The 19,380-nt window shown below is 40.9% G+C and overlaps 2 protein-coding genes across 3 annotated transcripts; one reads left to right on the top strand and one right to left on the bottom strand.

Annotated features, from left to right (window-relative positions):
- Window positions 1-1,514: 1,514 nt before the first annotated feature.
- LOC144716542 (beta-1,3-n-acetylglucosaminyltransferase radical fringe protein, putative (DUF604)) lies at window positions 1,515-5,975 on the bottom strand. The gene is made up of 3 exons (XM_078591686.1): window positions 4,970-5,975; window positions 2,847-3,398; window positions 1,515-2,051 (listed from the first exon to the last, which is right to left on the bottom strand). Exons 1-3 carry the CDS (start codon window positions 5,822-5,824, stop codon window positions 1,941-1,943), a joined length of 1,518 nt encoding a protein of 505 aa, XP_078447812.1. The 5' UTR covers window positions 5,825-5,975; the 3' UTR covers window positions 1,515-1,940.
- Window positions 5,976-9,448: 3,473 nt separating this feature from the next.
- On the top strand, window positions 9,449-19,180 carry LCBK1 (long-chain base (LCB) kinase 1). Of its 2 annotated transcripts, XM_078591685.1 has the most exons (12): window positions 9,449-9,642; window positions 10,357-10,421; window positions 11,550-11,595; window positions 11,679-11,752; window positions 12,724-12,824; window positions 12,937-13,393; window positions 15,258-15,623; window positions 15,704-15,797; window positions 15,868-16,052; window positions 16,115-16,214; window positions 16,287-17,206; window positions 18,906-19,180. In XM_078591685.1, exons 6-12 carry the CDS (start codon window positions 13,004-13,006, stop codon window positions 19,044-19,046), a joined length of 2,196 nt encoding a protein of 731 aa, XP_078447811.1. In that variant the 5' UTR covers window positions 9,449-9,642; window positions 10,357-10,421; window positions 11,550-11,595; window positions 11,679-11,752; window positions 12,724-12,824; window positions 12,937-13,003; the 3' UTR covers window positions 19,047-19,180. The 2 variants fall into 2 exon arrangements, with proteins under 2 accessions (XP_078447811.1, XP_078447810.1); XM_078591684.1 differs by lacking the exon at window positions 10,357-10,421.
- Window positions 19,181-19,380: the final 200 nt, after the last annotated feature.

The raw sequence follows: 19,380 nt of genomic DNA, 5'->3' as shown, positions 1-19,380 counted from the left end.
GCAACGGGACGGAACAGCACATCGGCCATACTTCCGTCACAGAGTTTGAATGGATAGATGACTAAACAGACAGAAAAATACAAACCTAGAACAAATCACCAGCACCCGATGCCGGAACAGCATGGAATGAAACGGACCGCAAAGCACAAAGACTTTTCATCCGTTCTCGTTACATGGTCAAGAAAGATGACCGATGATGGTAACCACTCCATAAATTTTATATGAATTGCTTGAAAAAAGGCAACATATAGAAGTTCTCTGAGTTTGGATACATCTAACTCAGATAGTCATTTTCAAATAATGCAACAGATGTATGAACTTTCATAGCAGGAAGAGTGACACTCAAGTGGAGAAGATTTTCCACATAACCTGACCCAGAAATTATCAGAATAAAAAAAACATGGCCTTCCAAAATAAATTTACAAGGGCGGCATCGGCAATATCTCCCTTAAGTCATATGCAAAGGGAAATACTTAGAAACACATGGACGAACGATGGAGTAGGATGGACACAATAGGATGGGATGGCATTTTGATCAGTCATCCATCACAGAGTAGGTAGTTTCGTCAAGTCGTAAACTAAATGAAAATAACCACAGGGTGCGGGATGGACTGGAAGACAATCCGTTATTTCTCCACGAGCTTTTGGGATGGCAATCTATGATATAAAAGAGTATGCAGAAAAGATATAAGTATTAATTGGAAATGAAATAATATTTCCCCAGATGAAAAGAATTGAGCAAATAAAATTACGACCGGAAAAAATATAGGAAATGGCTCCTGTTCTTCTTTGAACCTTAGATGAAGACGAATATGTAAATGCCCAATGACTTTGAAATCAATAAAGCAGTGGAATGATGAGTTTCATGGTGTGAACCTGGTGAAATTAAACAGTTCCAGCTGTAGCCAAATAGTTTGATTGCTTTCATCTGATCCCTTAGCACTTCACCAGCAGAAGAGCAGAGACTAAATATATCACCAATGCTGGGAAACCACTTATTCTGGCAGCCAACTTTCAAAAAGGTCCAATAATCGATAAAGGCTTACATTAACAAACAATTTATTCAAGACGTACTCTTCAATAAAAAAAAGAGTTTAGAAAATTCTGTCCAAAGTTTGGGTAGTGTTTAATTTGAACTTATAAAAGGGATTCTCTTGCCAGAGAAAAGAAGATAAATGATCCTTTTAATATGAAAGCGTCACCGCTCAAAAATTTATTGATTATCAACAATGAAAATTAATCAAAAATTTTCATGATATAGCAATGTGATGGCAGGCGATCAAAGACTAGAAGTGGATTTTATAGTATTATCAAACAAATTCATCAAAATCAAAATCATGAATGTCTTCAAGCTTATCAGGTCAACAAATACGTGAGAAATGATGTTTATGTCGGCATTCAATATGAGTTGGAAATGGAAGAACACAAGATAATAAGAAAAAATTAGTCGGAATCATCTCAACAAAAATCTGTTAGCTCTAAAAAATGTCAGCTGATGGATTCGGCCACAAAGGTACACAACCAAAATTTAAATAGTTGAATCAAAGGAAATGATAATGTAATTTGAATTATCACTGCCAAGGTGATCAATAACATTAAATGTACGTGACAGAGGATCAAAACTTATCCGCCAGAGGAGAACTTCAGGACCAACACATGAACTCACTGGGACTAGGCGTCAAGCATTCATCTGTTTATAATAACAAAGAGACAGATAAAGCTCTGCACCAGTCATTGGCCTTCAAGAAATGCTTTTCCTCCGAATCTTCTCCACTTGAAATTCTACTTGAAAGCCTGAGTCGATATAGTGCAAGGGAGAGTGGTTATAAATGAGTTATCAATGCATGTTTCCCTGATTCTCCAAAGTAGTACTTTCAAGGCCAGCATTAATACGACGGAAGGGCCAACCCGTCACAAAAATGGGTTCCATCCTTCTCAAACTAAGGAAAGCCGGCACCAGATCCAAAACTTCCTTTCTCGCATTCTCCAACTTTTAATGTAATAAGCTCATCATTTGTCTCACTAATTGTAGAGCACAAACGTCGCGGAGCCTGTTGAAAAGTAATGATTTTATTTACTCTATATTATGTGAAAAATAATAGTTAGGTGACTAACTGTACACTTTAGAAACTAATGATTTAAATTACTAACCATACAATGTAAAAACTAGTGATTAAAATAACTAAATATACAATTTAAAAATAAAACTTCAACTTACTATACAATGCAAAAATAATGATTCAAGTTACTGACAATAAAATGTAAAAAACTTAAGCTACTTGCTATACAATGTAAACGATAAATATTCAAGTTAGTGGCTATACAATCTGAAAAATAATGATTTAAGTTGCTGACACTTCAATGTAAAAATTAATTATTTAAGTTACTTAATTTGCAATGTGGAAAATAAAGATTTAGTTACTGACTATAAAATGAGAAAAATAATGATTTATATTACTGGATATACATGTGAAAAATAATGATTTAAAGTACTGACTCTACAATGAGAAAAATATGATTTAGGTTACTGAAATAATGATGTAAAAAATTAATGATTTAACTGATTGACAATATAATCCAAGAAAGAAATATTTAAATTACTGACTATAAAATGTGAAAATTAATGATCTAATTTACTAATTATACAACATAAAAAACAAAGATATAGGATACTGAGTACACGATGTAAAAGTTAATGGTTCAATTACTTATTATACAATATAAAAACCATAGATGTAGGATACTGAGCATACAGTGTGAAAAATAATTATTTTCCTGACTATATGGTTGGAGAAAAATGTGACAGTATGAAAAGGCAAAACATAAGGAAGGGAAAAGTGACATACCAAGTGCCAATTTTTGCTTAATCGATTCCCTAGGACACGAATTCGCTTCACATTGGGCAATGGGAATGCTCTAGGAAAGCAGAGAACTTTCCTCTTAAATTCATCCTTCTCTTTGGCTCTCAGGTAAGAACCGGTGGTGACACTCCCATTTTTCCAGATGTCCTCCAAGAAGAAGAGAATGGGTTTCTTGCATAATGATTGATACGAGTCTCTGGTGTCAAAATCAAACTCATTCTTGCCGCCCATGTAGTTCCATGCAATATAAGTGATTTCAGACCTCTCTAAATCTCGGGGAAGAACAACGTAGGGAAACACTTGAACCACATAGCCCAGGGAGACTGCAAATGTCAGCTTACTTCTTCTCTCGTAGCATACAGATCTCTGTAGAAAGCTGGAATGATCTGTATTCATTGCCTTGGAAAACAGCTGAAGGCTTTCGAGGTGACCCAAACCAGGGTATAAGGGATTTACAGCTTCCAAGTGATGTATTGATATGAAAGGGGTTATAGGATGAGCTGCCAAGAGGCCATGGACGTTGCCCCTTACATCCCACTGCGAGGAAAATAAAAATTAACAACATGAATGCTGCTTGCCCTCTACTGAGAAATAATTTATGTATAATAATTTCAAATAAACTTCCATGTCAATAAATTTAATTTCTTTCCCCATGATAGACAATGAATCGAGAATAACAGACTTTAATAAATAAGCCGAAGAGAGAATGAAAGATTTCACAACATGACCGAGGTGGCTACATGCACTTTACCAAGAAATTTTTTTTATGCGTTGTAATTTCAAGTAACCTTCCCTGAGTTTTATAAAAAGTCACACAGGAACTACAAACGACATCTATGAAATTGAATGCTTTCCGCAGGATAAACAATTAATAGAGAGTAAAAAAGTAGAGAAAATAGAAAGAACGTTTTCTGTAACTATTTGACCGAGGATGGCACTTTCAGGACGGCACCTAAGATAATTTCAAGAAAACTTCTCAGATTCTAGTTCAAAGCAGACAGGAACTAGAGCGAGGCCAATAAATTTGATATCTTTCCGCAGGATAAACAATCAACGGAGAGTAAAAAAAATTAAAGAAAATGTAAGTAAATTGGAGGATAAACGAAAAATAATATAAGGAAAATAATAAACAACTTGACAGAGGATGGCATTTCGAGAACTCAGTGCTACGTGTCCCTTATCAAGAAATATTTTACATATGTTAATTTCATGTGAACTTTTCAGAAGTTGATTAATTAATTATACATGAAATCGGACAGTATCAATAAATTCGGTTTCTTTCTGCAGGAATAACAATGAAAAGAGAATCAAAAACCACAGAGAAAAAGTAATAAACCGAACAATAAACAAAAGAAAACAATTAATAAAGAGAATCGAAAGGATTAACAGCTTGCCAGAGGATGGCACTTTCACAACTTCTCCATGCACTCTACCACGAAGCATTTTTATTATTATCGTGATGATTTTCAAGCAAACTTCCCACAGGTTAATTGAAATTTACGAAGGAAATCTGACGATGTCAGTCAATTTGGTTTCTTTCCGAAGGAAAAACAATGAACGGAGAATTAAAAAAAAACAGAGAACTTAGAAATAAACCGGCAAATAAACAATCGAAAGGATTAACAGCTTGACAGAGGATGGTACTTTCGCAGCTGCTCCATGCACTCTACCACGAAGCGTTTTAACAATTATCATGATGATTTCAAGCAAACTTCCCAGATATTGAATAAAATTTACAAAGCAAATCGGGAGTTTTCAAAAAAATTGCTTTCTTTCTAAAAATAAAAAGGAATCAAGAGAGAAAAAATAAAATCAACGCACCTGGTGGAAACCACTGTCACGGGACAGCGGAACTCCAAAACTAAACCGAAAACAAACAAAAGAAAAAATCGATAGGATTAACAGTTTGACAGAGGATGGCACTTTCACAGCTGCTGCATGCACTCTACCACAAAGCAGTTTTACAATTATCATGATGATTTCAAGCAAACTTCCCAAAGATTGAATAAAATTTTCAAAGGAAATCAGCCGTTTTCAAAAAAAATTCGGTTTCTTTCCAAAAATAACAAGGAATCAAGAGAGAAAAAAACAAAAAAAAATCAACCCACCTGGTGGAAGCCACGTTCACGGGACAGCGGAACTCCAATCTCCGTTATGCAAGCATGAAGACGATCATCACTCCCATACAGCTTCGGGTACCGATCCACACACCCATCAAGCATACCCGCGAGCGCCTTGGCGAGAGGAAAACTCAGAGCAATCCCACCGCCCCCAAACGCCATGCCGTGGCTGAAATACGTGTTGGCCGAGTGGCTCTCCGACGGGCCCCCAACGTAGACCATCTCCCTCCAATCATACTTGGCCAAAACCCTAACCAAATTCTCCGGGCTGACGATCGTGTCATCATCGCAGAGGAAGAACCAACGGGCGTCGCCGTAGAGCCCCAATCGGAAGGTCTCGGCCACGATCCTCGCAATTCGAAGCCCGGAGGGGTGCCCGGTGGGATTCGTGTAGCGGAACCGGGAGATATCCTCGGAGACTCGGATCGCGGGGATGGAATTTGGGGGAAATCGAAGGTCCTCGCGATCGGGCGATTCCTCGAGCCAGACGTTGCCGCGCATGGCCCCGGCGCGCCACCAGAGGCGGAGGAACTCGCGGCGGCGGTGCCAGAGCCCGGCGGAGCCAGCTATGCCGAAGACGACGTGGTGAAGGGAGAGGGGGCCGTCGGGGGAGGGGTTGGATCCGCCATGGCCGTCGTCGGAGGAGGTGTATGGCCAGGGATGGGCGTCGGAGGAGGAGAAGACGAGGGAGGACCAGGCGGAGGTGGCGAGGACGAGGGCAATGGTGACGGTGGCCGCGGCGGCCGTGCCGGGGCTTCTCCGGCGGCGATTGAAGCTTCTATAGGCCGCCATTGGAGATCCGTTCGAGGTCGGGAGCGCCGTCTTGCTCGTTGGAGACGCCATTGTCGATCATCGCAGCTCTGGATCGGAGATCGGAGCCCTAGAAATTTCGAAATCGCCGAAGAAGACGACGAAGAACTTGAAGAACAGGAAGAACGGGAAGAAGAAGAAGAAGAAGACAGCGGTACGCGGTTTGTCGGGAAATAGACGAAGATTTGCCCCCCCCTCGTCAACTAAAATAACCGACCCCAACGTCCGCCGGTCGCCTGCCAGCTGTATTTGGTCTCGCCCTATCAGACTGGGCCGCGTGGTATTTGTCTGACTGACCAATCAGAATACGCCGCGTGGAATTTTATCCCGAAGGTTTTGAAATTTCATTTGCTTGGATTAGCTTAGTTGATTTCGTTTCAGTTATATTAGGGACGCATAGTGTATTGGTCTTAGCCTATCACGATATGCCGCGTGGCGTTTTCCAGCTTGGACTTGGCGCCGCGTGTACTTTTTTGAAATTCAAATCCTTTCGTGTCAGTTTTACTAGTTAATACGGAAGCTTCAGCAAACAGTGGTTTTGGGTTTGGCTTATAAGGATGCGCCGCGTGGCATTCCGGAAATTTAAATTATTTCGAAATGATGATATTAGATTACTTAATTTCGTGTCGATTAAAATATAGAAGCTTCGACAAGGAAGGTGCCGCGCCAGCTGTTTCGAGCCTGACCTATCAGAGATCGCCGCGTGGCATTTTATTCGAATTTTAAATTATTTCGGAGAATATTATAATAACTTCGTCAGTCTCTTGTCAAATGCACAAGCCCAACGAAAAAGGCGTCGTGCCAGCTGTATCAGGTCTAGCCTATTAGAGTGCGCCACGTAGCATGATAGAATCGTGAAAAGATGCTATTAGCTGTACAACGTGGGCCCATCTGGATCTGCCGCTGGCATTTCCATTGCGAAATTACCAAATTTTAAATCCCATCGAATTATTGTTATATTAAACTAATTAATAAGAACCTCGACGGAGAAGGTGGCGTGCTAGCTGTACCATCAGAGCCTATCAGCATCCAGCACGTGGCATTTCGTCCCTGAATTTAAATTACATAATAATAAACCAACCAGCCCGTTGTATGCCTATCAGGATCCGCCACATGGCATTTATCTGTAAACTTCCAAAGATTGAATATTTTCCAACAAATTTTTTAAATTTCTGTGGGTATAAAAACACGTTTGAAACATTGGGCGAAGAGTTTAAGTCCGTTGGACGGGAAATAGGTTTTAAATTTCTGTGGGTATAAATACGCGTTTGAAACACTGGGCAAAAATTTTAATGTATTTGTGGGACAATAGGTTTTAAATTTCTGTGGGCATAAATACGCGTTTGAAACATTGGGCAAAAGTTTAAATATCATGTGGGAAAATTCATTTAAATTTCTGTGGGTATAACAACGCGTTTTAAACATTTCGCAGAAGTTTGAATCTGTTGGTGGAAAAAAAGGTTTTGAATTTCTGTGGGTGTAACTATGCATTTGAAATGTTGGGAGGACGTCTCACTCTCAGTTGGGAATTGACAGTTTTGTCCTTGGTTTTAGCAAAAACCTAAACCTATACCTAAAAGGTAGGTCTGGTCTTGGTCCTGTCACATCTAGGGTTTGGCAGTCTCGATCCTGTCACGTCTCGGGTTTGATGGTCCTGGTCAGCCCTGATCCTGTCCCTGTCCAATCGTGTTGACTAGTCAATGTGAAAGTCAAAGAATAGAAGTAAAAATGAAGATGAAATAATAGTAAAAAATACGAGAATATAAGGAAAGAAGAAAGAATGATAAACAAAAGAATAAGAAAAACAATAAAAGAGTAAGAGAGAGAGAATGTCAGAAGAAGAAAATAAGAGCGTAATAAAAAAGACAATAAAATGAAGATTAATACGAAGATACGAAGAAAATAAGATAAAAATATTAATAGCACATGAGAAGAAGAAAATAATAATGAAGGGAGATGAACCGAAGAGGAAGAAGAAAAAATATTAATAAAATCTTAAGAATCAAAGAAGAGACGAAGAATCAAAGTGAAAAATAAAAAGGAAATGAGTTAAATAGGAGACCGACCTGCCGTTCCCGCTCGGTCTGACCAGTCCCCTGTCCAATGTGGCAAACTCTAATCACGTATGCTTGTCAGTGTCAAACATGAAGCAATAAAAATCAAAATTGTAGTCAAATTCAGTAGGAAAAAATAAAACTGAAGTTTGTCATGGTCTTGTCGCAGTACAGAAAAATGGACAAAGATTCAGTAAGGATTTCAAAATTTTAAGCAATAATCTAATATCAAATAATCAGTAAACATAATATTTAAACCTCATAATTCATCTCTAACCACTCAAAGATTAGCTTAGATGTACTTGTGTATGAGTTAGTCTACCTGTCTATCGATTTTTTCAATATAAATATATGGTTTTAGATCATGAGTGAAGTTTGATAGATATCCCGTCATATTCCTAGATTGAAATCAATAGTTTGTTATGGAGTGTGAGAATTAAGTTGATCTATATCAGTTGCGATTATCAATATGATGCTTAAGTATAATAAGTTAAAATTATTTCTTAATATTTGGGTTTATATTGTCTTGTTCTGAAGTAACCATTTGGTCTGATTTAACCAAATTTCACATAAACTGTGGCATTACCTTACCCTATTATGCCAAGATAACCATCCTTAATGCCCATAAGTTGCCTGCCAGACATACCTCGTTATATAATCAGGATCACAATGTCAATTTCATATCAAAGTTGTATCAAAGCTTCCAAATTAAATAATGACCTAATTTTGAAGTGCAAGTGCTTGTTTCAATCTAGATGTCTCTAACTGCTTTCAGATTTAACTTAGTCAGCTAATTTGGAATAAACAGAGTAGCTCAGAGGCTTATCTAATATAATACAGCTGAGTTCATAATTTTACATATTTAAACTAACTCATTTATGCAAAATTCACGTTTACAAATGTCCTCCCAATAGGCCAACTTCCGCCTCCTAAACTTATCAAATTATTTAATTTAATTGGATATTTGTGTGGGTATAAACACATTTGAAAATGTTGGGGATGGAATAGAACAATCAGCGTAATGTAATGTATGATGCCGGCCTTTGAGATTGCGCCACGTGGAGAGCCGACTCCGAGCTGTTTCAAAGTTTCCAAATTAACCTATCAATTTTTTATCAGAAAAACTTATTTGAATTTTGTTAATTTGAAGTAAATAAATTAACTACTTTATTGTAGAAGACACCAGTGCCTTCATTTAAATCAGTTAATTAGTAGAAAAGTTGGGGACGGAATAGCAAATCAGTCAATTACATAATTTAGTTAAGTTAATATTGAAGAAGTCAAGTAATAATGGGAGTTAAATAATAGAAAAAATTAAACTAACTAGTTTATCTAATATCACGTTATATCAACATCCTTCTCAGTAGTAGCTTTATTAAAGCTTACAGACAGTTAATTTATGTGTTAATAGTCGCTTTCGTTATTGACTAATTTTTTAAATTCTATTAATCTGGATAAATCAATCATATCGGAAGCTTATCTAATGTACTTATTTTAAACAAATATTAAAATAAAATAAAATAACTATTTTTTAATATAAACTTGGATAAATATATTCTGCGATGATCATATAAAATATATTATATTATAGTTTCTTACGAGTTTGAATCTTCAGCGGAGTCTGTTGCGACGGATTTGGGGTGGATCAGCCGATCGAATTTGTTGTCGCGATTGTAATCGTTGTTTGCTGATCTGAAGTGGAATTGAAGAGAATGAAATGGATAAATCGTGCGATTCGAGAGCTATTTGATGATCTCCCCAGCTCCATGTGATCAATGGCGTTGGCAAATCGATGAGGTAATTATCAAGTAGGAACGACACCTCCACTTCTAGAAATAACTGAATTTGCGTTAAATTTGAAAATCTATATGTTTTGTGTTAATATATTACGTTTGATTGATGTTCGTATGAAGTTGGAAGTGCTCATAGATCTGCGAAAATCTTGAAAGCTTAATGGAACACTGAACAGCGAGACCTTTTTTACATTCACTCTGTCCATTTGAATATATAGAACATTTTCCGAATATTTATGAGCATAGGTAAATCAACGAAGTAATACCAAGCGGGAATGATGGCGCCACTTCTAGAAATAACTGAATTTGTGTTACGCGGATGCGTTGAGAAGCTTTTAATTGCGTTAAATTTGAAAATCTTATATATTTGTGTTAACTTCTTACGTTTGATCGTGATTCGTATGAAGTTGGAGATGCTCATAAATCTGCGAAAAGCTTGAAAGCTTAATGGAAGATCGAACAGTGCGACCTTTTTTACCTTCTTTCTGTCCATTTGAATACATAAAAATCGTCCGAGCGTAGAATTGAAATGTGAAATGATCAACAACATACCGTTGTTCATCTATTCTAAAATACAAATCTAACCGTAGCCAAACGTCCATCTCTAGTTTAAATCACGACCTCCTCCATCTATCTTGTGACTTGACTCATAACACGGTGCTTCTAAATGCGTTAAATTTGAACATATCATGTGACCGTGTTTACTTTTTACGTTCAGTTGAGATCCGCATGCAATTGGAGAGGTGAAAAGATATTTCGAGGATCGTCTTCTTGATCCGAGAGGTCAAGATTTCTACTCAAACAAAAATGCATTTAGGAAAAATATTGAAGCATTTAAAAGCAGTACAATTCTTGCCTTCTTCTATCCATCAGAATGCTTAAAACACTGTCCGAATGTAAAAGAAATGATAAAGTCTGTATCAAGGGTAATCAATTATCTGAACCAAACTCACCGTTGCCAAACGTCCATCACAAGTTTATACTATGAATTCCTCCATTTTTCTCAAACAACATGATGATTCTAGGATTATATAGTTGGTTTTATGTTATAGTTTGTCGAATTTTAGCCATGGTTTAGGCCTGCTTTGAATCCTATCGAAGACCGCAAGAATTAGTTTCTTTAATCACAATCCTGCATTCCTATCCCTACTTCCAGGTCGCGATTTAAACTCTTCCTGTAATCTTTGATAGGAAAAAACTACTCTAACACATCTTCTTACCTTTGACATCCGGGGATCTCTGAATCTAAATTTCTTTTTCAGTCCCAACCTTCTGGACTTATTTGATTTTGAAATTTCATGGTAATCTATCAATCATATTTTTTTCGGTTGACTAACCTTATGAATTATGAAACCTAAGTCATATTTGATCAATCAATAAGATTAACCGATCCAATCGGATCGATCCATTAAGTGGCATAAAATAAGCCCATTAGTTGATCATGGCGATCCCGATTGATCGCGTGGATGGATCGGATCCTCCGATTGATCAAATGGATTGTCGCAATCCTGATCGATGGAATGAATCTATCGGTCTAAATTTCGAGAGGGGCATTGTTGACTCGATAGTTTTTTATTAATTTTCAATAATTATAGATCAAATGATTGAAAGAACCAGTTGATCGTGATCTGTCAAAATCATATTAGATCCATAATCAATCGAAATTATGATCGATCAAGTTAAAAGATCAATCCTTTCAACCAGTAAAAAAACGATCGATCAAAATCGGATCCATGGATTGACATGATCGATCCATCCGTTGGACGAGGCTAGACAAACTCTAGTTTCAAGTCGCAATTATTCCATGGAAAACCACGTCACTAACCCCCTTATTTACGATATCAATCTGGACTCCAGCTTGATTTTATTCTCATATGTCATACATTTAATAATTTATATTCAAATTTTCAGCATCCATCCAGCTGGCGTCAGTCACATGGCCCAGAAAGTCAAACCAGTATCTCTCCTCCCTATTACCTCTCTTCATATTTTCTTTGAAAAAAAAATCTCTATTTATATTTCTCACGTATAATTCTACAGAATATCAATGGCGCGAGCCAACGCCGCCGGCGCCGGTGGCGCCTCTGCCAGCTGGAATCACGTTAACGTCTCTGGTAAGCCCCTCTTTCATCAATTTCCAATTATTCTTTTTATGGACCTAAGCTATAGAGAAAACAACCAAATTAACATCTCTAAGGCTTATGTGACTGAACTGCTCTTCGTTCAGTCATCCGTCACAGAGTCTGCAGTTTCGTTCCGTTCCGTTCCGTTCCATTCCATTCCATTCCATTCCATTCCATTCCGTTCCATTCCATTCCATTCCATTCCATTCCATTCCATTCCATTCCATTCCATTCCATTCCATTCCATTCCCATGGGGGGGGGGGGGGTAACGCATGAAGGCTTTCCTTCCATGTGCGATCCGTGTTCGGGACAGATCTAAACTATAGAGAGAGCAACCAAATGAACATTACTAAGGCTGGTGGACGGACAGAACGTAATTGAACTGCACTTCGGTCGGTCATCCGTCTCAGAGTCTGCAGTTTCGTTCTGTTTCCGTCCGAGGGGCTGGAATGAAAGAAGCTGTCCTTTCATTTGCGATCCGTGTTTAGGACGGATCTAAGCTATAGAGACAACAAACAAAGTAACGTTGATAAAGGCTCGTGGACGAACAGAACGTGATCTAACTGTACTTCGGTCAGTCATCCGTCACAGAGTCCTGCAATTTGGTTACGTTTCCGTTCAAGGGGCAGGAAGGCATGTGGGCTTTCCTTCCATTTGGGAACCAAGGTCAAGCGGGATGACGGATGACGGATGACGCTAATACCGTCATCCGTCAACCATCCCGCCTTGCTCCGCAGGAGTCTGTTGCTTAACCGGTGCCCATGGAAAAGTACAGGACAGCGTTGCCGGTTAGATTGTTCCCTTCTTTTTTGTTTTATCCACGTGCTAGGATAATCGAACGGCTTTTAAATTCGGAGTAAATAATAAATAATAAATAAATAAATAAAATAAATTTTCAGCTTTTCGCGGAAGGGGGGCGGTGGTATAAACCTCAGAGACGTATTAATTTCCGTGGATGCAGACGTGGAGGGAGCTTCTTCTCTCGTCTCTTGCGACCCTTCTTCTCGCTGCTGGAGCTGGTTAATCATCCGCTGTACCCTCGCCATCCGTCCGCAGTTGAAGGTACGCCCTTCGATCTCCTCAATCGCCGTAATTTCTTCTTGGATTCGATTTTTCTCCCCGGAATTGTCGATTTTCCCCTGGATTCGTCGATTTATTCATGGGTTATTCCCAGATCTCAGAAAAAAACCGGAAAAATCAAAACTTTGGGACGGAATCAATGATCTAGAGGGGGTGTTTCCATGGTTCGATCCTTGCCGTTGAATTCCCCGGCCATGGCTAAGATGCCCAGATCTGCGGGTCTGTCGGAGAAGATCAGTAGGCTGAGATTGTTTCCTCAGGAGCGGAGCAGAGTGATGGGCAGGGGGGGAGAGGGGGTGCCCAGTGGGAAAGAAGGGTGTAAGGGGGAAGAGGGGAAATTGAAGGTTAGTGAGCACAGGATTGAGATTGGAGAAGAGCAGGGTGATCTTTTGGGGTTTGAGATCTTCTCTGGGAAGCTTGCGTTGGATGGGAGGCCGAAGAACGCTGCTGGGGAGGAGGGAGATGGTAGTGTTAATGCCGTCGACGCAAGACTCACCACCAAGGCTCTCTACTGGGGATCGCATGTTCTCTCTCTCCAAGACGTTATTTCCGTGAGTTCTTTTGTTATTTGTCTTTCTTACTCTCCCTCTCTTGCTCTCTCTCCTTTTATCTTTTCATCTCTCTATCTATCTCTTTCTCTATCTCTCTTTTGTATACGTTGTTTCTCTCTCTATCTCCTATCTATTAATCTCTCTATTCTTTCTCCATCTCTCTCTCCCCGATTAAATTCATCTCTCGAGCTATCTCTTTCTCCATCTCTCTCTATTATTGTCCCCTATCTAATTCATCTCTTTATCTATCTCTTTCTCCATCTCTCTCTCTTATATGTCTCCTATCTAATTCATCTCTCTTTCTATAGCTTTCTCCATCTCTCTCTCTCTCTTACATGTCTCCTACCTAATTCATTTCTCTATCTATCTCTTTCTCCATCTCTCTCTCTTATATGTCTCCTATCTAATTCATCTCTCTTTCTATAGCTTTCTCCATCTCTCTCTCTCTCTTACATGTCTCCTACCTAATTCATTTCTCTATCTATCTCTTTCTCCATCTCTCTCTCTTATATGTCTCCTATCTAATTCATCTCTCTTTCTATAGCTTTCTCCATCTCTCTCTCTCTTACATGTCTCCTACCTAATTCATTTCTCTATCTATCTCTTTCTCCATCTCTCTCTTATATGTCTCCTATCTAATTCATCTCTCTTTCTATCTCTTTCTCCATCTCTCTCTCTCTTACATGTCTCCTACCTAATTCATTTCTCTATCTATCTCTTTCTCCATCTCTCTCTTATATGTCTCCTATCTAATTCATCTCTCTTTCTATCTCTTTCTCCATCTCTCTCTCTCTGACATGTCTCCTATCTAATTCATCTCTCTTTCTCCATCTCTCTCTCTTAAATGTCTCCTATCTAATTCATCTCTCTATCTCTCTCTTTTATGTATTCGCTCTCTATCTCTCCAATCTATTCATCTCTCCACAAATCTCTTTCTTTATCTCTCTCTTATATGACTCCTATCTAATTCATCTCTCTATCTATCTCTTTCTCCATATCTCGCTTTAATATGTTTTCTCTCTATCTCTCATATATATTCATATCTCTGTAAATCTCGTTCGCCATCTCCTCTTTTATGTATTCTCTCTATAGCTCTCCTATCAATTTATCTCTCCGTAAATCCCTTTCTCCATCTCTCTCTCCTTTATATATTCTCTCTCTATATATACCACCCCCCACTCTCTCTTTTATAAGTTCTCTCTCTCTCCTATCTATTCATCTATCCCTTCTTCTTCGTCTCTCTTTTCTATACTCCCTCTCTATCCCCCCTTCTATCTATTCATCTCTATATCTATCTATCTCTTCCCACTCTCTCTTTTATATATTCCTCATCTCTCTCCTATCTATTCATCTCTCTATCTATCTCTCTTTTGTACATTTGGTTTCTCTCTCTCTCTCCTCTACATTCATCTCTTTCTGCATTACCTCTCTTTCTCTTCTATCTATCCTTATATTTATCTCTCTCTCCCTTCTTTCCTCTTTCTCGGTCTTTCTCCTCTCTTTTCCATCTTCTCTCTTGGTTTTTCTCCTCTGTCATCTCTCTATTTATCTATCAAGTCATCTTTCTTTCTCTCTCTTCATCTACCTATCTCCCCATCTTTATCTCTTGCCTCCCTCCCTCTTGTCTTACTGTCCCTCGCCTTACTCTCCCTTTGTCTTTCTCTCTCTTCTCTTGTCTCCCTTTCTCCCTCTCCTTTCTTCCTTCCGTCTATCTCTCCCTTCCTTTCTAAGTACTACACTCATCATTCTCTGTCTTCTGTCTACTTCGCTCATCTCTATCCCTCTCTCATCTCTCTCGTCTATCTTCGCTTCTCTCTCTCCATGCTTGGTCTTTTCTCAACTCCTAGTCCTGTCTGTGTCACAGGTTTCTTATTGTTCTGGCCTCCGTCACTTTACTGTGCACGCCTACCCCTTAAGAAGAAGATCTGCCGGGCTGCTCTGGTTCCTCAAACCGCAGAGGAGGCAGAAGGACTTTCGCTTCCTCGCTGCCTCTCTCGAAGATGCCAGGAAATGGGTCACAGGCTTTGCGGACCAGCAGTGCTTTGTCAAGCTCCTCCCCCACCCCATGGAATCCTCCAAGCTCGGCCCCGACGACTTCTCCAACGACCCTTTCTTTGAATACCACATCAGGTCCAAGTCCCCCCAGAAGGTGCTTGTCATCCTCAACCCCCGCTCCGGCCACGGGCGCTCATCCAAGGTCTTCCACTCCCTGGTTGAGCCCATTTTCAAGGTAAATAAATCCATAATTAAGTCCATCTCTTCCCTGGTATACCACAAAACCAAAAAAATAATTGAATATTCTTGAGTTAGCTTGCAGGTTTCAAGATGGAGATTGTCAACACCACCTCAGCTGGTCATGCCAAGACTCTCGCCTCTACCGTTGACTTCAGCGCTTGTCCTGATGGTGAGTGGCGCATCTGTCCGAGCTCAGTTGACTTTGACTCTGTCGTTGACTTTGCATCACGCTTGAGTAGGCATAATTTGTGTGGGAGGAGATGGGATCGTCAACGAGGTTCTTAATGGCTTACTGGGAAGAATTGATCAGAAGGAAGCAATCTCCATTCCCATCGGCATCATTCCAGCTGGGTCCGATAACTCTCTCGTGTGGACCGTTTTGGGGGTCAAAGACCCGGTATTGGCTGCAATCACCATCGTCAAGGTCCAAATCTCATTCGATCTCTACCTCCCTTTCTTTCTCTCTCTAAATGGCCGATGTCGCAGGGAGGGTTGACGCCAACAGATGTCTTGGCTGTGGAATGGATCCAAACGGGGGCCGTCCACTATGGCTCCACAGTCTCTTACTTTGGTTTCCTCAGCGACGGTATGTGGCATCATGATCATCGACCATCATCATGTTCTGATTATGATCACCATTGTCGATTCTATGTCTCAGTGCTGGAGCTGTCGGAAACATACCAGAAACGGTTCGGCCCGCTGCGTTATTTCGTGGCCGGTATTCACAAGTTCCTCTGCCTCCCCAAGTACAGCTACGAGCTGGAGTACCTCCCGACAGCAGCGGCAGGAACATTGCCGCCACCGGACAGACCCTGGTCCGAGGAGGACGACGTAGCCACGGCTGCCAGCATGTACCCCGACGTAATGCGCACGGGCAAAGATGGCAGCGGCAGTGGGATCCCTCGGGCCTCGAGCATGTCCAGCATTGACTCTATCATGACGCCGACCCGGACATCGCCAGAGCCATCAGACTATGTGCGGGGACTGGACCCAAAGGTGAAGCGGCTTTCCCTGGGCCGATCCCACACGAAGTCCGAGCCTGAGCAGGTAGTCCGAGCTGCGACCCGCTTTCCCCGCAACCGCCCCTCCAAATCTCGGGCCGCCACCAAAGAGCCAAGGTCTGCATGGGTTAACGACAGGGAAGAGATCTCGTCTACTATCTCGGACCCGGGCCCGGTCTGGGACTCTGAGCCGAAGTGGGACGCAGAGGCCGAATGGGAAGGCCCGGCCCGGCCCATCGACCTCCTGGCACGACCTGCCCCGTCTTCGTCACCGGTGGAAGAGCAGCCGCCGCTGGATGAGGCGCAATCCGAGCGAGCCGTGCCGTTACCCGTGGCGGGGACGGAGGAGCAGTGGGTGAGCAAGAAGGGGAGGTTTCTCGGGGTGCTCGTGTGTAACCACTCGTGCCGGACGGTACAGAGTCTCAGCTCGCAGGTGGTTGCGCCCCGCGCCCAGCACGATGACGGGAGTCTCGACCTTCTCCTTGTGCATGGCAGCGGCCGCCTGCGCCTTCTACGCTTCTTCCTTCGCCTCCAATGCGGGTCCCACCTCTCCCTCCCCTACATTGAGTACGTCAAGGTACCGATTTTACCCTCTAAGTTCCAGCTCAATCTTTACTATTTTTTTTTTTTTTTGATTTTTATCTTTTGGCTCTCTTCATACATTATAGTCACAACAATTTAGGACAATGGGGAACGCAGCCCTTGATAAGGATGATGGTATGGGATATGATGATAATGATGATGATAAGGGTTATGAGGAGGATGATAATAAAGGTTATGACGAGGATTGTTATGATAAGGATGATGATATTGATCAGGAGGATTATAATGATAAGACTGATGATATGGGTTATAACGAGGATCATGATTATAAGGATGATGATAAAGGTTATGATGAGGATGATGATGATAAGGATGAGAATACGGGTAAGGATGAGGCGGAGGATGATAAGGCTGATAATGAGGGATATGATAAGGACCATTTGACATTCAGTTTCAACTCTTAAATGTTTTTGTCTTTTCTTCATTTGCGACGGACGTGTATTTAATCCCTATTTCCTAGTTTTTGTCAAAGATAAATCAACGGAAATATGTATAATCAGGTGAAAATATTGCCATGTATTATCGTTAGTTAACCATTGTGATACACGAGGAGCTTAGAGAACTGGGCCATTGAAAATGCTCCCGTCTTTGCTTCCCAAAATCTCCCAAATATTTATTGCCTTTTTAATTAGTGCTTATCATTATTTATAAACTTTACTTCTCACTATTTGACATACATCATCGTTCATTTATCTGTATGACACCCAACAAAATTTATCCATCCCTAATTCACTGGAATCTCGGAAAGATCTTTTCCTGCTTTTTTCTATACGGGCTTTATTTTCACCTGGTATAATTTTTATTTTTTTGAAAGAATCACCTGGTATAATTTATATTTTTATGAATTTATTGGGATCAACTGGGAGATGTGAGGACGTTGGTAAAATAGCCGGGAGACCCTTTGATGAACCAAGGGAAATTCTTATCAAAAACTTCAATTGGGCATCAAATCGAGACGATCTCATCGAAGAAAATGAATTCTACTTTATTTATAGTCCCCGCCTTTTATGGACTTAAACTCCCACGTGCTCCGTCGCCCGCACTTGCCGAGTCGCGTCTTCTTCTCGTAGTACTATAGTGCAGGGATGCGGACGAGACGATTTTTTCGTCCCGGGACAAAAAAATCATCCCGTCCGAGGATAGTGGACGAATTTTGGGACGAAAATTCGCCCCGGGGACATCCGGACGGGACGGTTTTCATCCCGTGGGATGAAAAAACCGTCCGTCCAGAGGTCTCCGGACGATGGACCGACAAATCTGGATGGAAAACCGCCGGATTCACATCCGACGGTTGAGATGTTGCCACGTGGCCTCGCTATGACAATTTGCATCAAAGTCCCTGTATTTTAAGCTATATTAATACATAAAATACATAAAATGTATTTTTTCGTCCGAGACGAATTTCAGGACGAAATCGTCCTGGGAGGACTGGACGGGAAGAAAAACCGTCCCGAGATTATTGGACGGGATGGTTTTTTTGTCGGTGGACGAAAAAATCGTCCCGTCCTTCGTCCCTGAGCTAACATCGGACGTAGGACGGGACGAAATTCGTCCCGTCCCGTCCTTTGTCCACGTCCGGGACGATCCGGAACTATACCTAGTACCGTGATAAGTCCTAGGTAGGATCTTATCAGTTTTTTTAAGAGTATTAAGGATCAATGCGGTGATTATAGGTGAAGTCAGTGAAGGTGAAGCCGGGGAAGGGGTGTCATAACGGGTGTGGGATCGACGGAGAGCTGCTTCGGGTCAACGGGGAGGTGGTCTGTTCTCTGCTGCCAGACCAGTGCCGACTGGTGGGCCACCCTGTCCGTTGACCGCGCTGTCCTGTACAGGCAATTGGTTTCTCTCTCTCTCTCTCTCTATCTCTATATCTCTGCCCTTTTTTTTCTGTGCTATATGTACTGTGTGAAGATCTGGTCTCTTCCTCGTGCTCCGGCGGTTTCTGTTATCTCCTTGGCTGCTTTTTCTCCTTGAGTTTTTTGGCCCTTCTCTCTGTCTCTCTGACTCTTCTCTTCTCTCTCTTGCAGTCTCTCTCTACTTTCTTTCTTCTCTCTCTCTCTAGCTTTATTCTTATCTCTCTCTAGCTTTATTTTTGTCTGTCTCTAGCTTTATTCATCTCCTCTCTCCCTTGCTGTCTCTCTCTATCTC

The sequence above is a fragment of the Wolffia australiana genome, chromosome 2 (assembly GCF_029677425.1).
Source record: "Wolffia australiana isolate 7733 chromosome 2, ASM2967742v1".
Taxonomy (NCBI): Eukaryota; Viridiplantae; Streptophyta; class Magnoliopsida; order Alismatales; family Araceae; genus Wolffia; species Wolffia australiana.
This window is presented reverse-complemented; position numbering and strand designations above follow the sequence as displayed.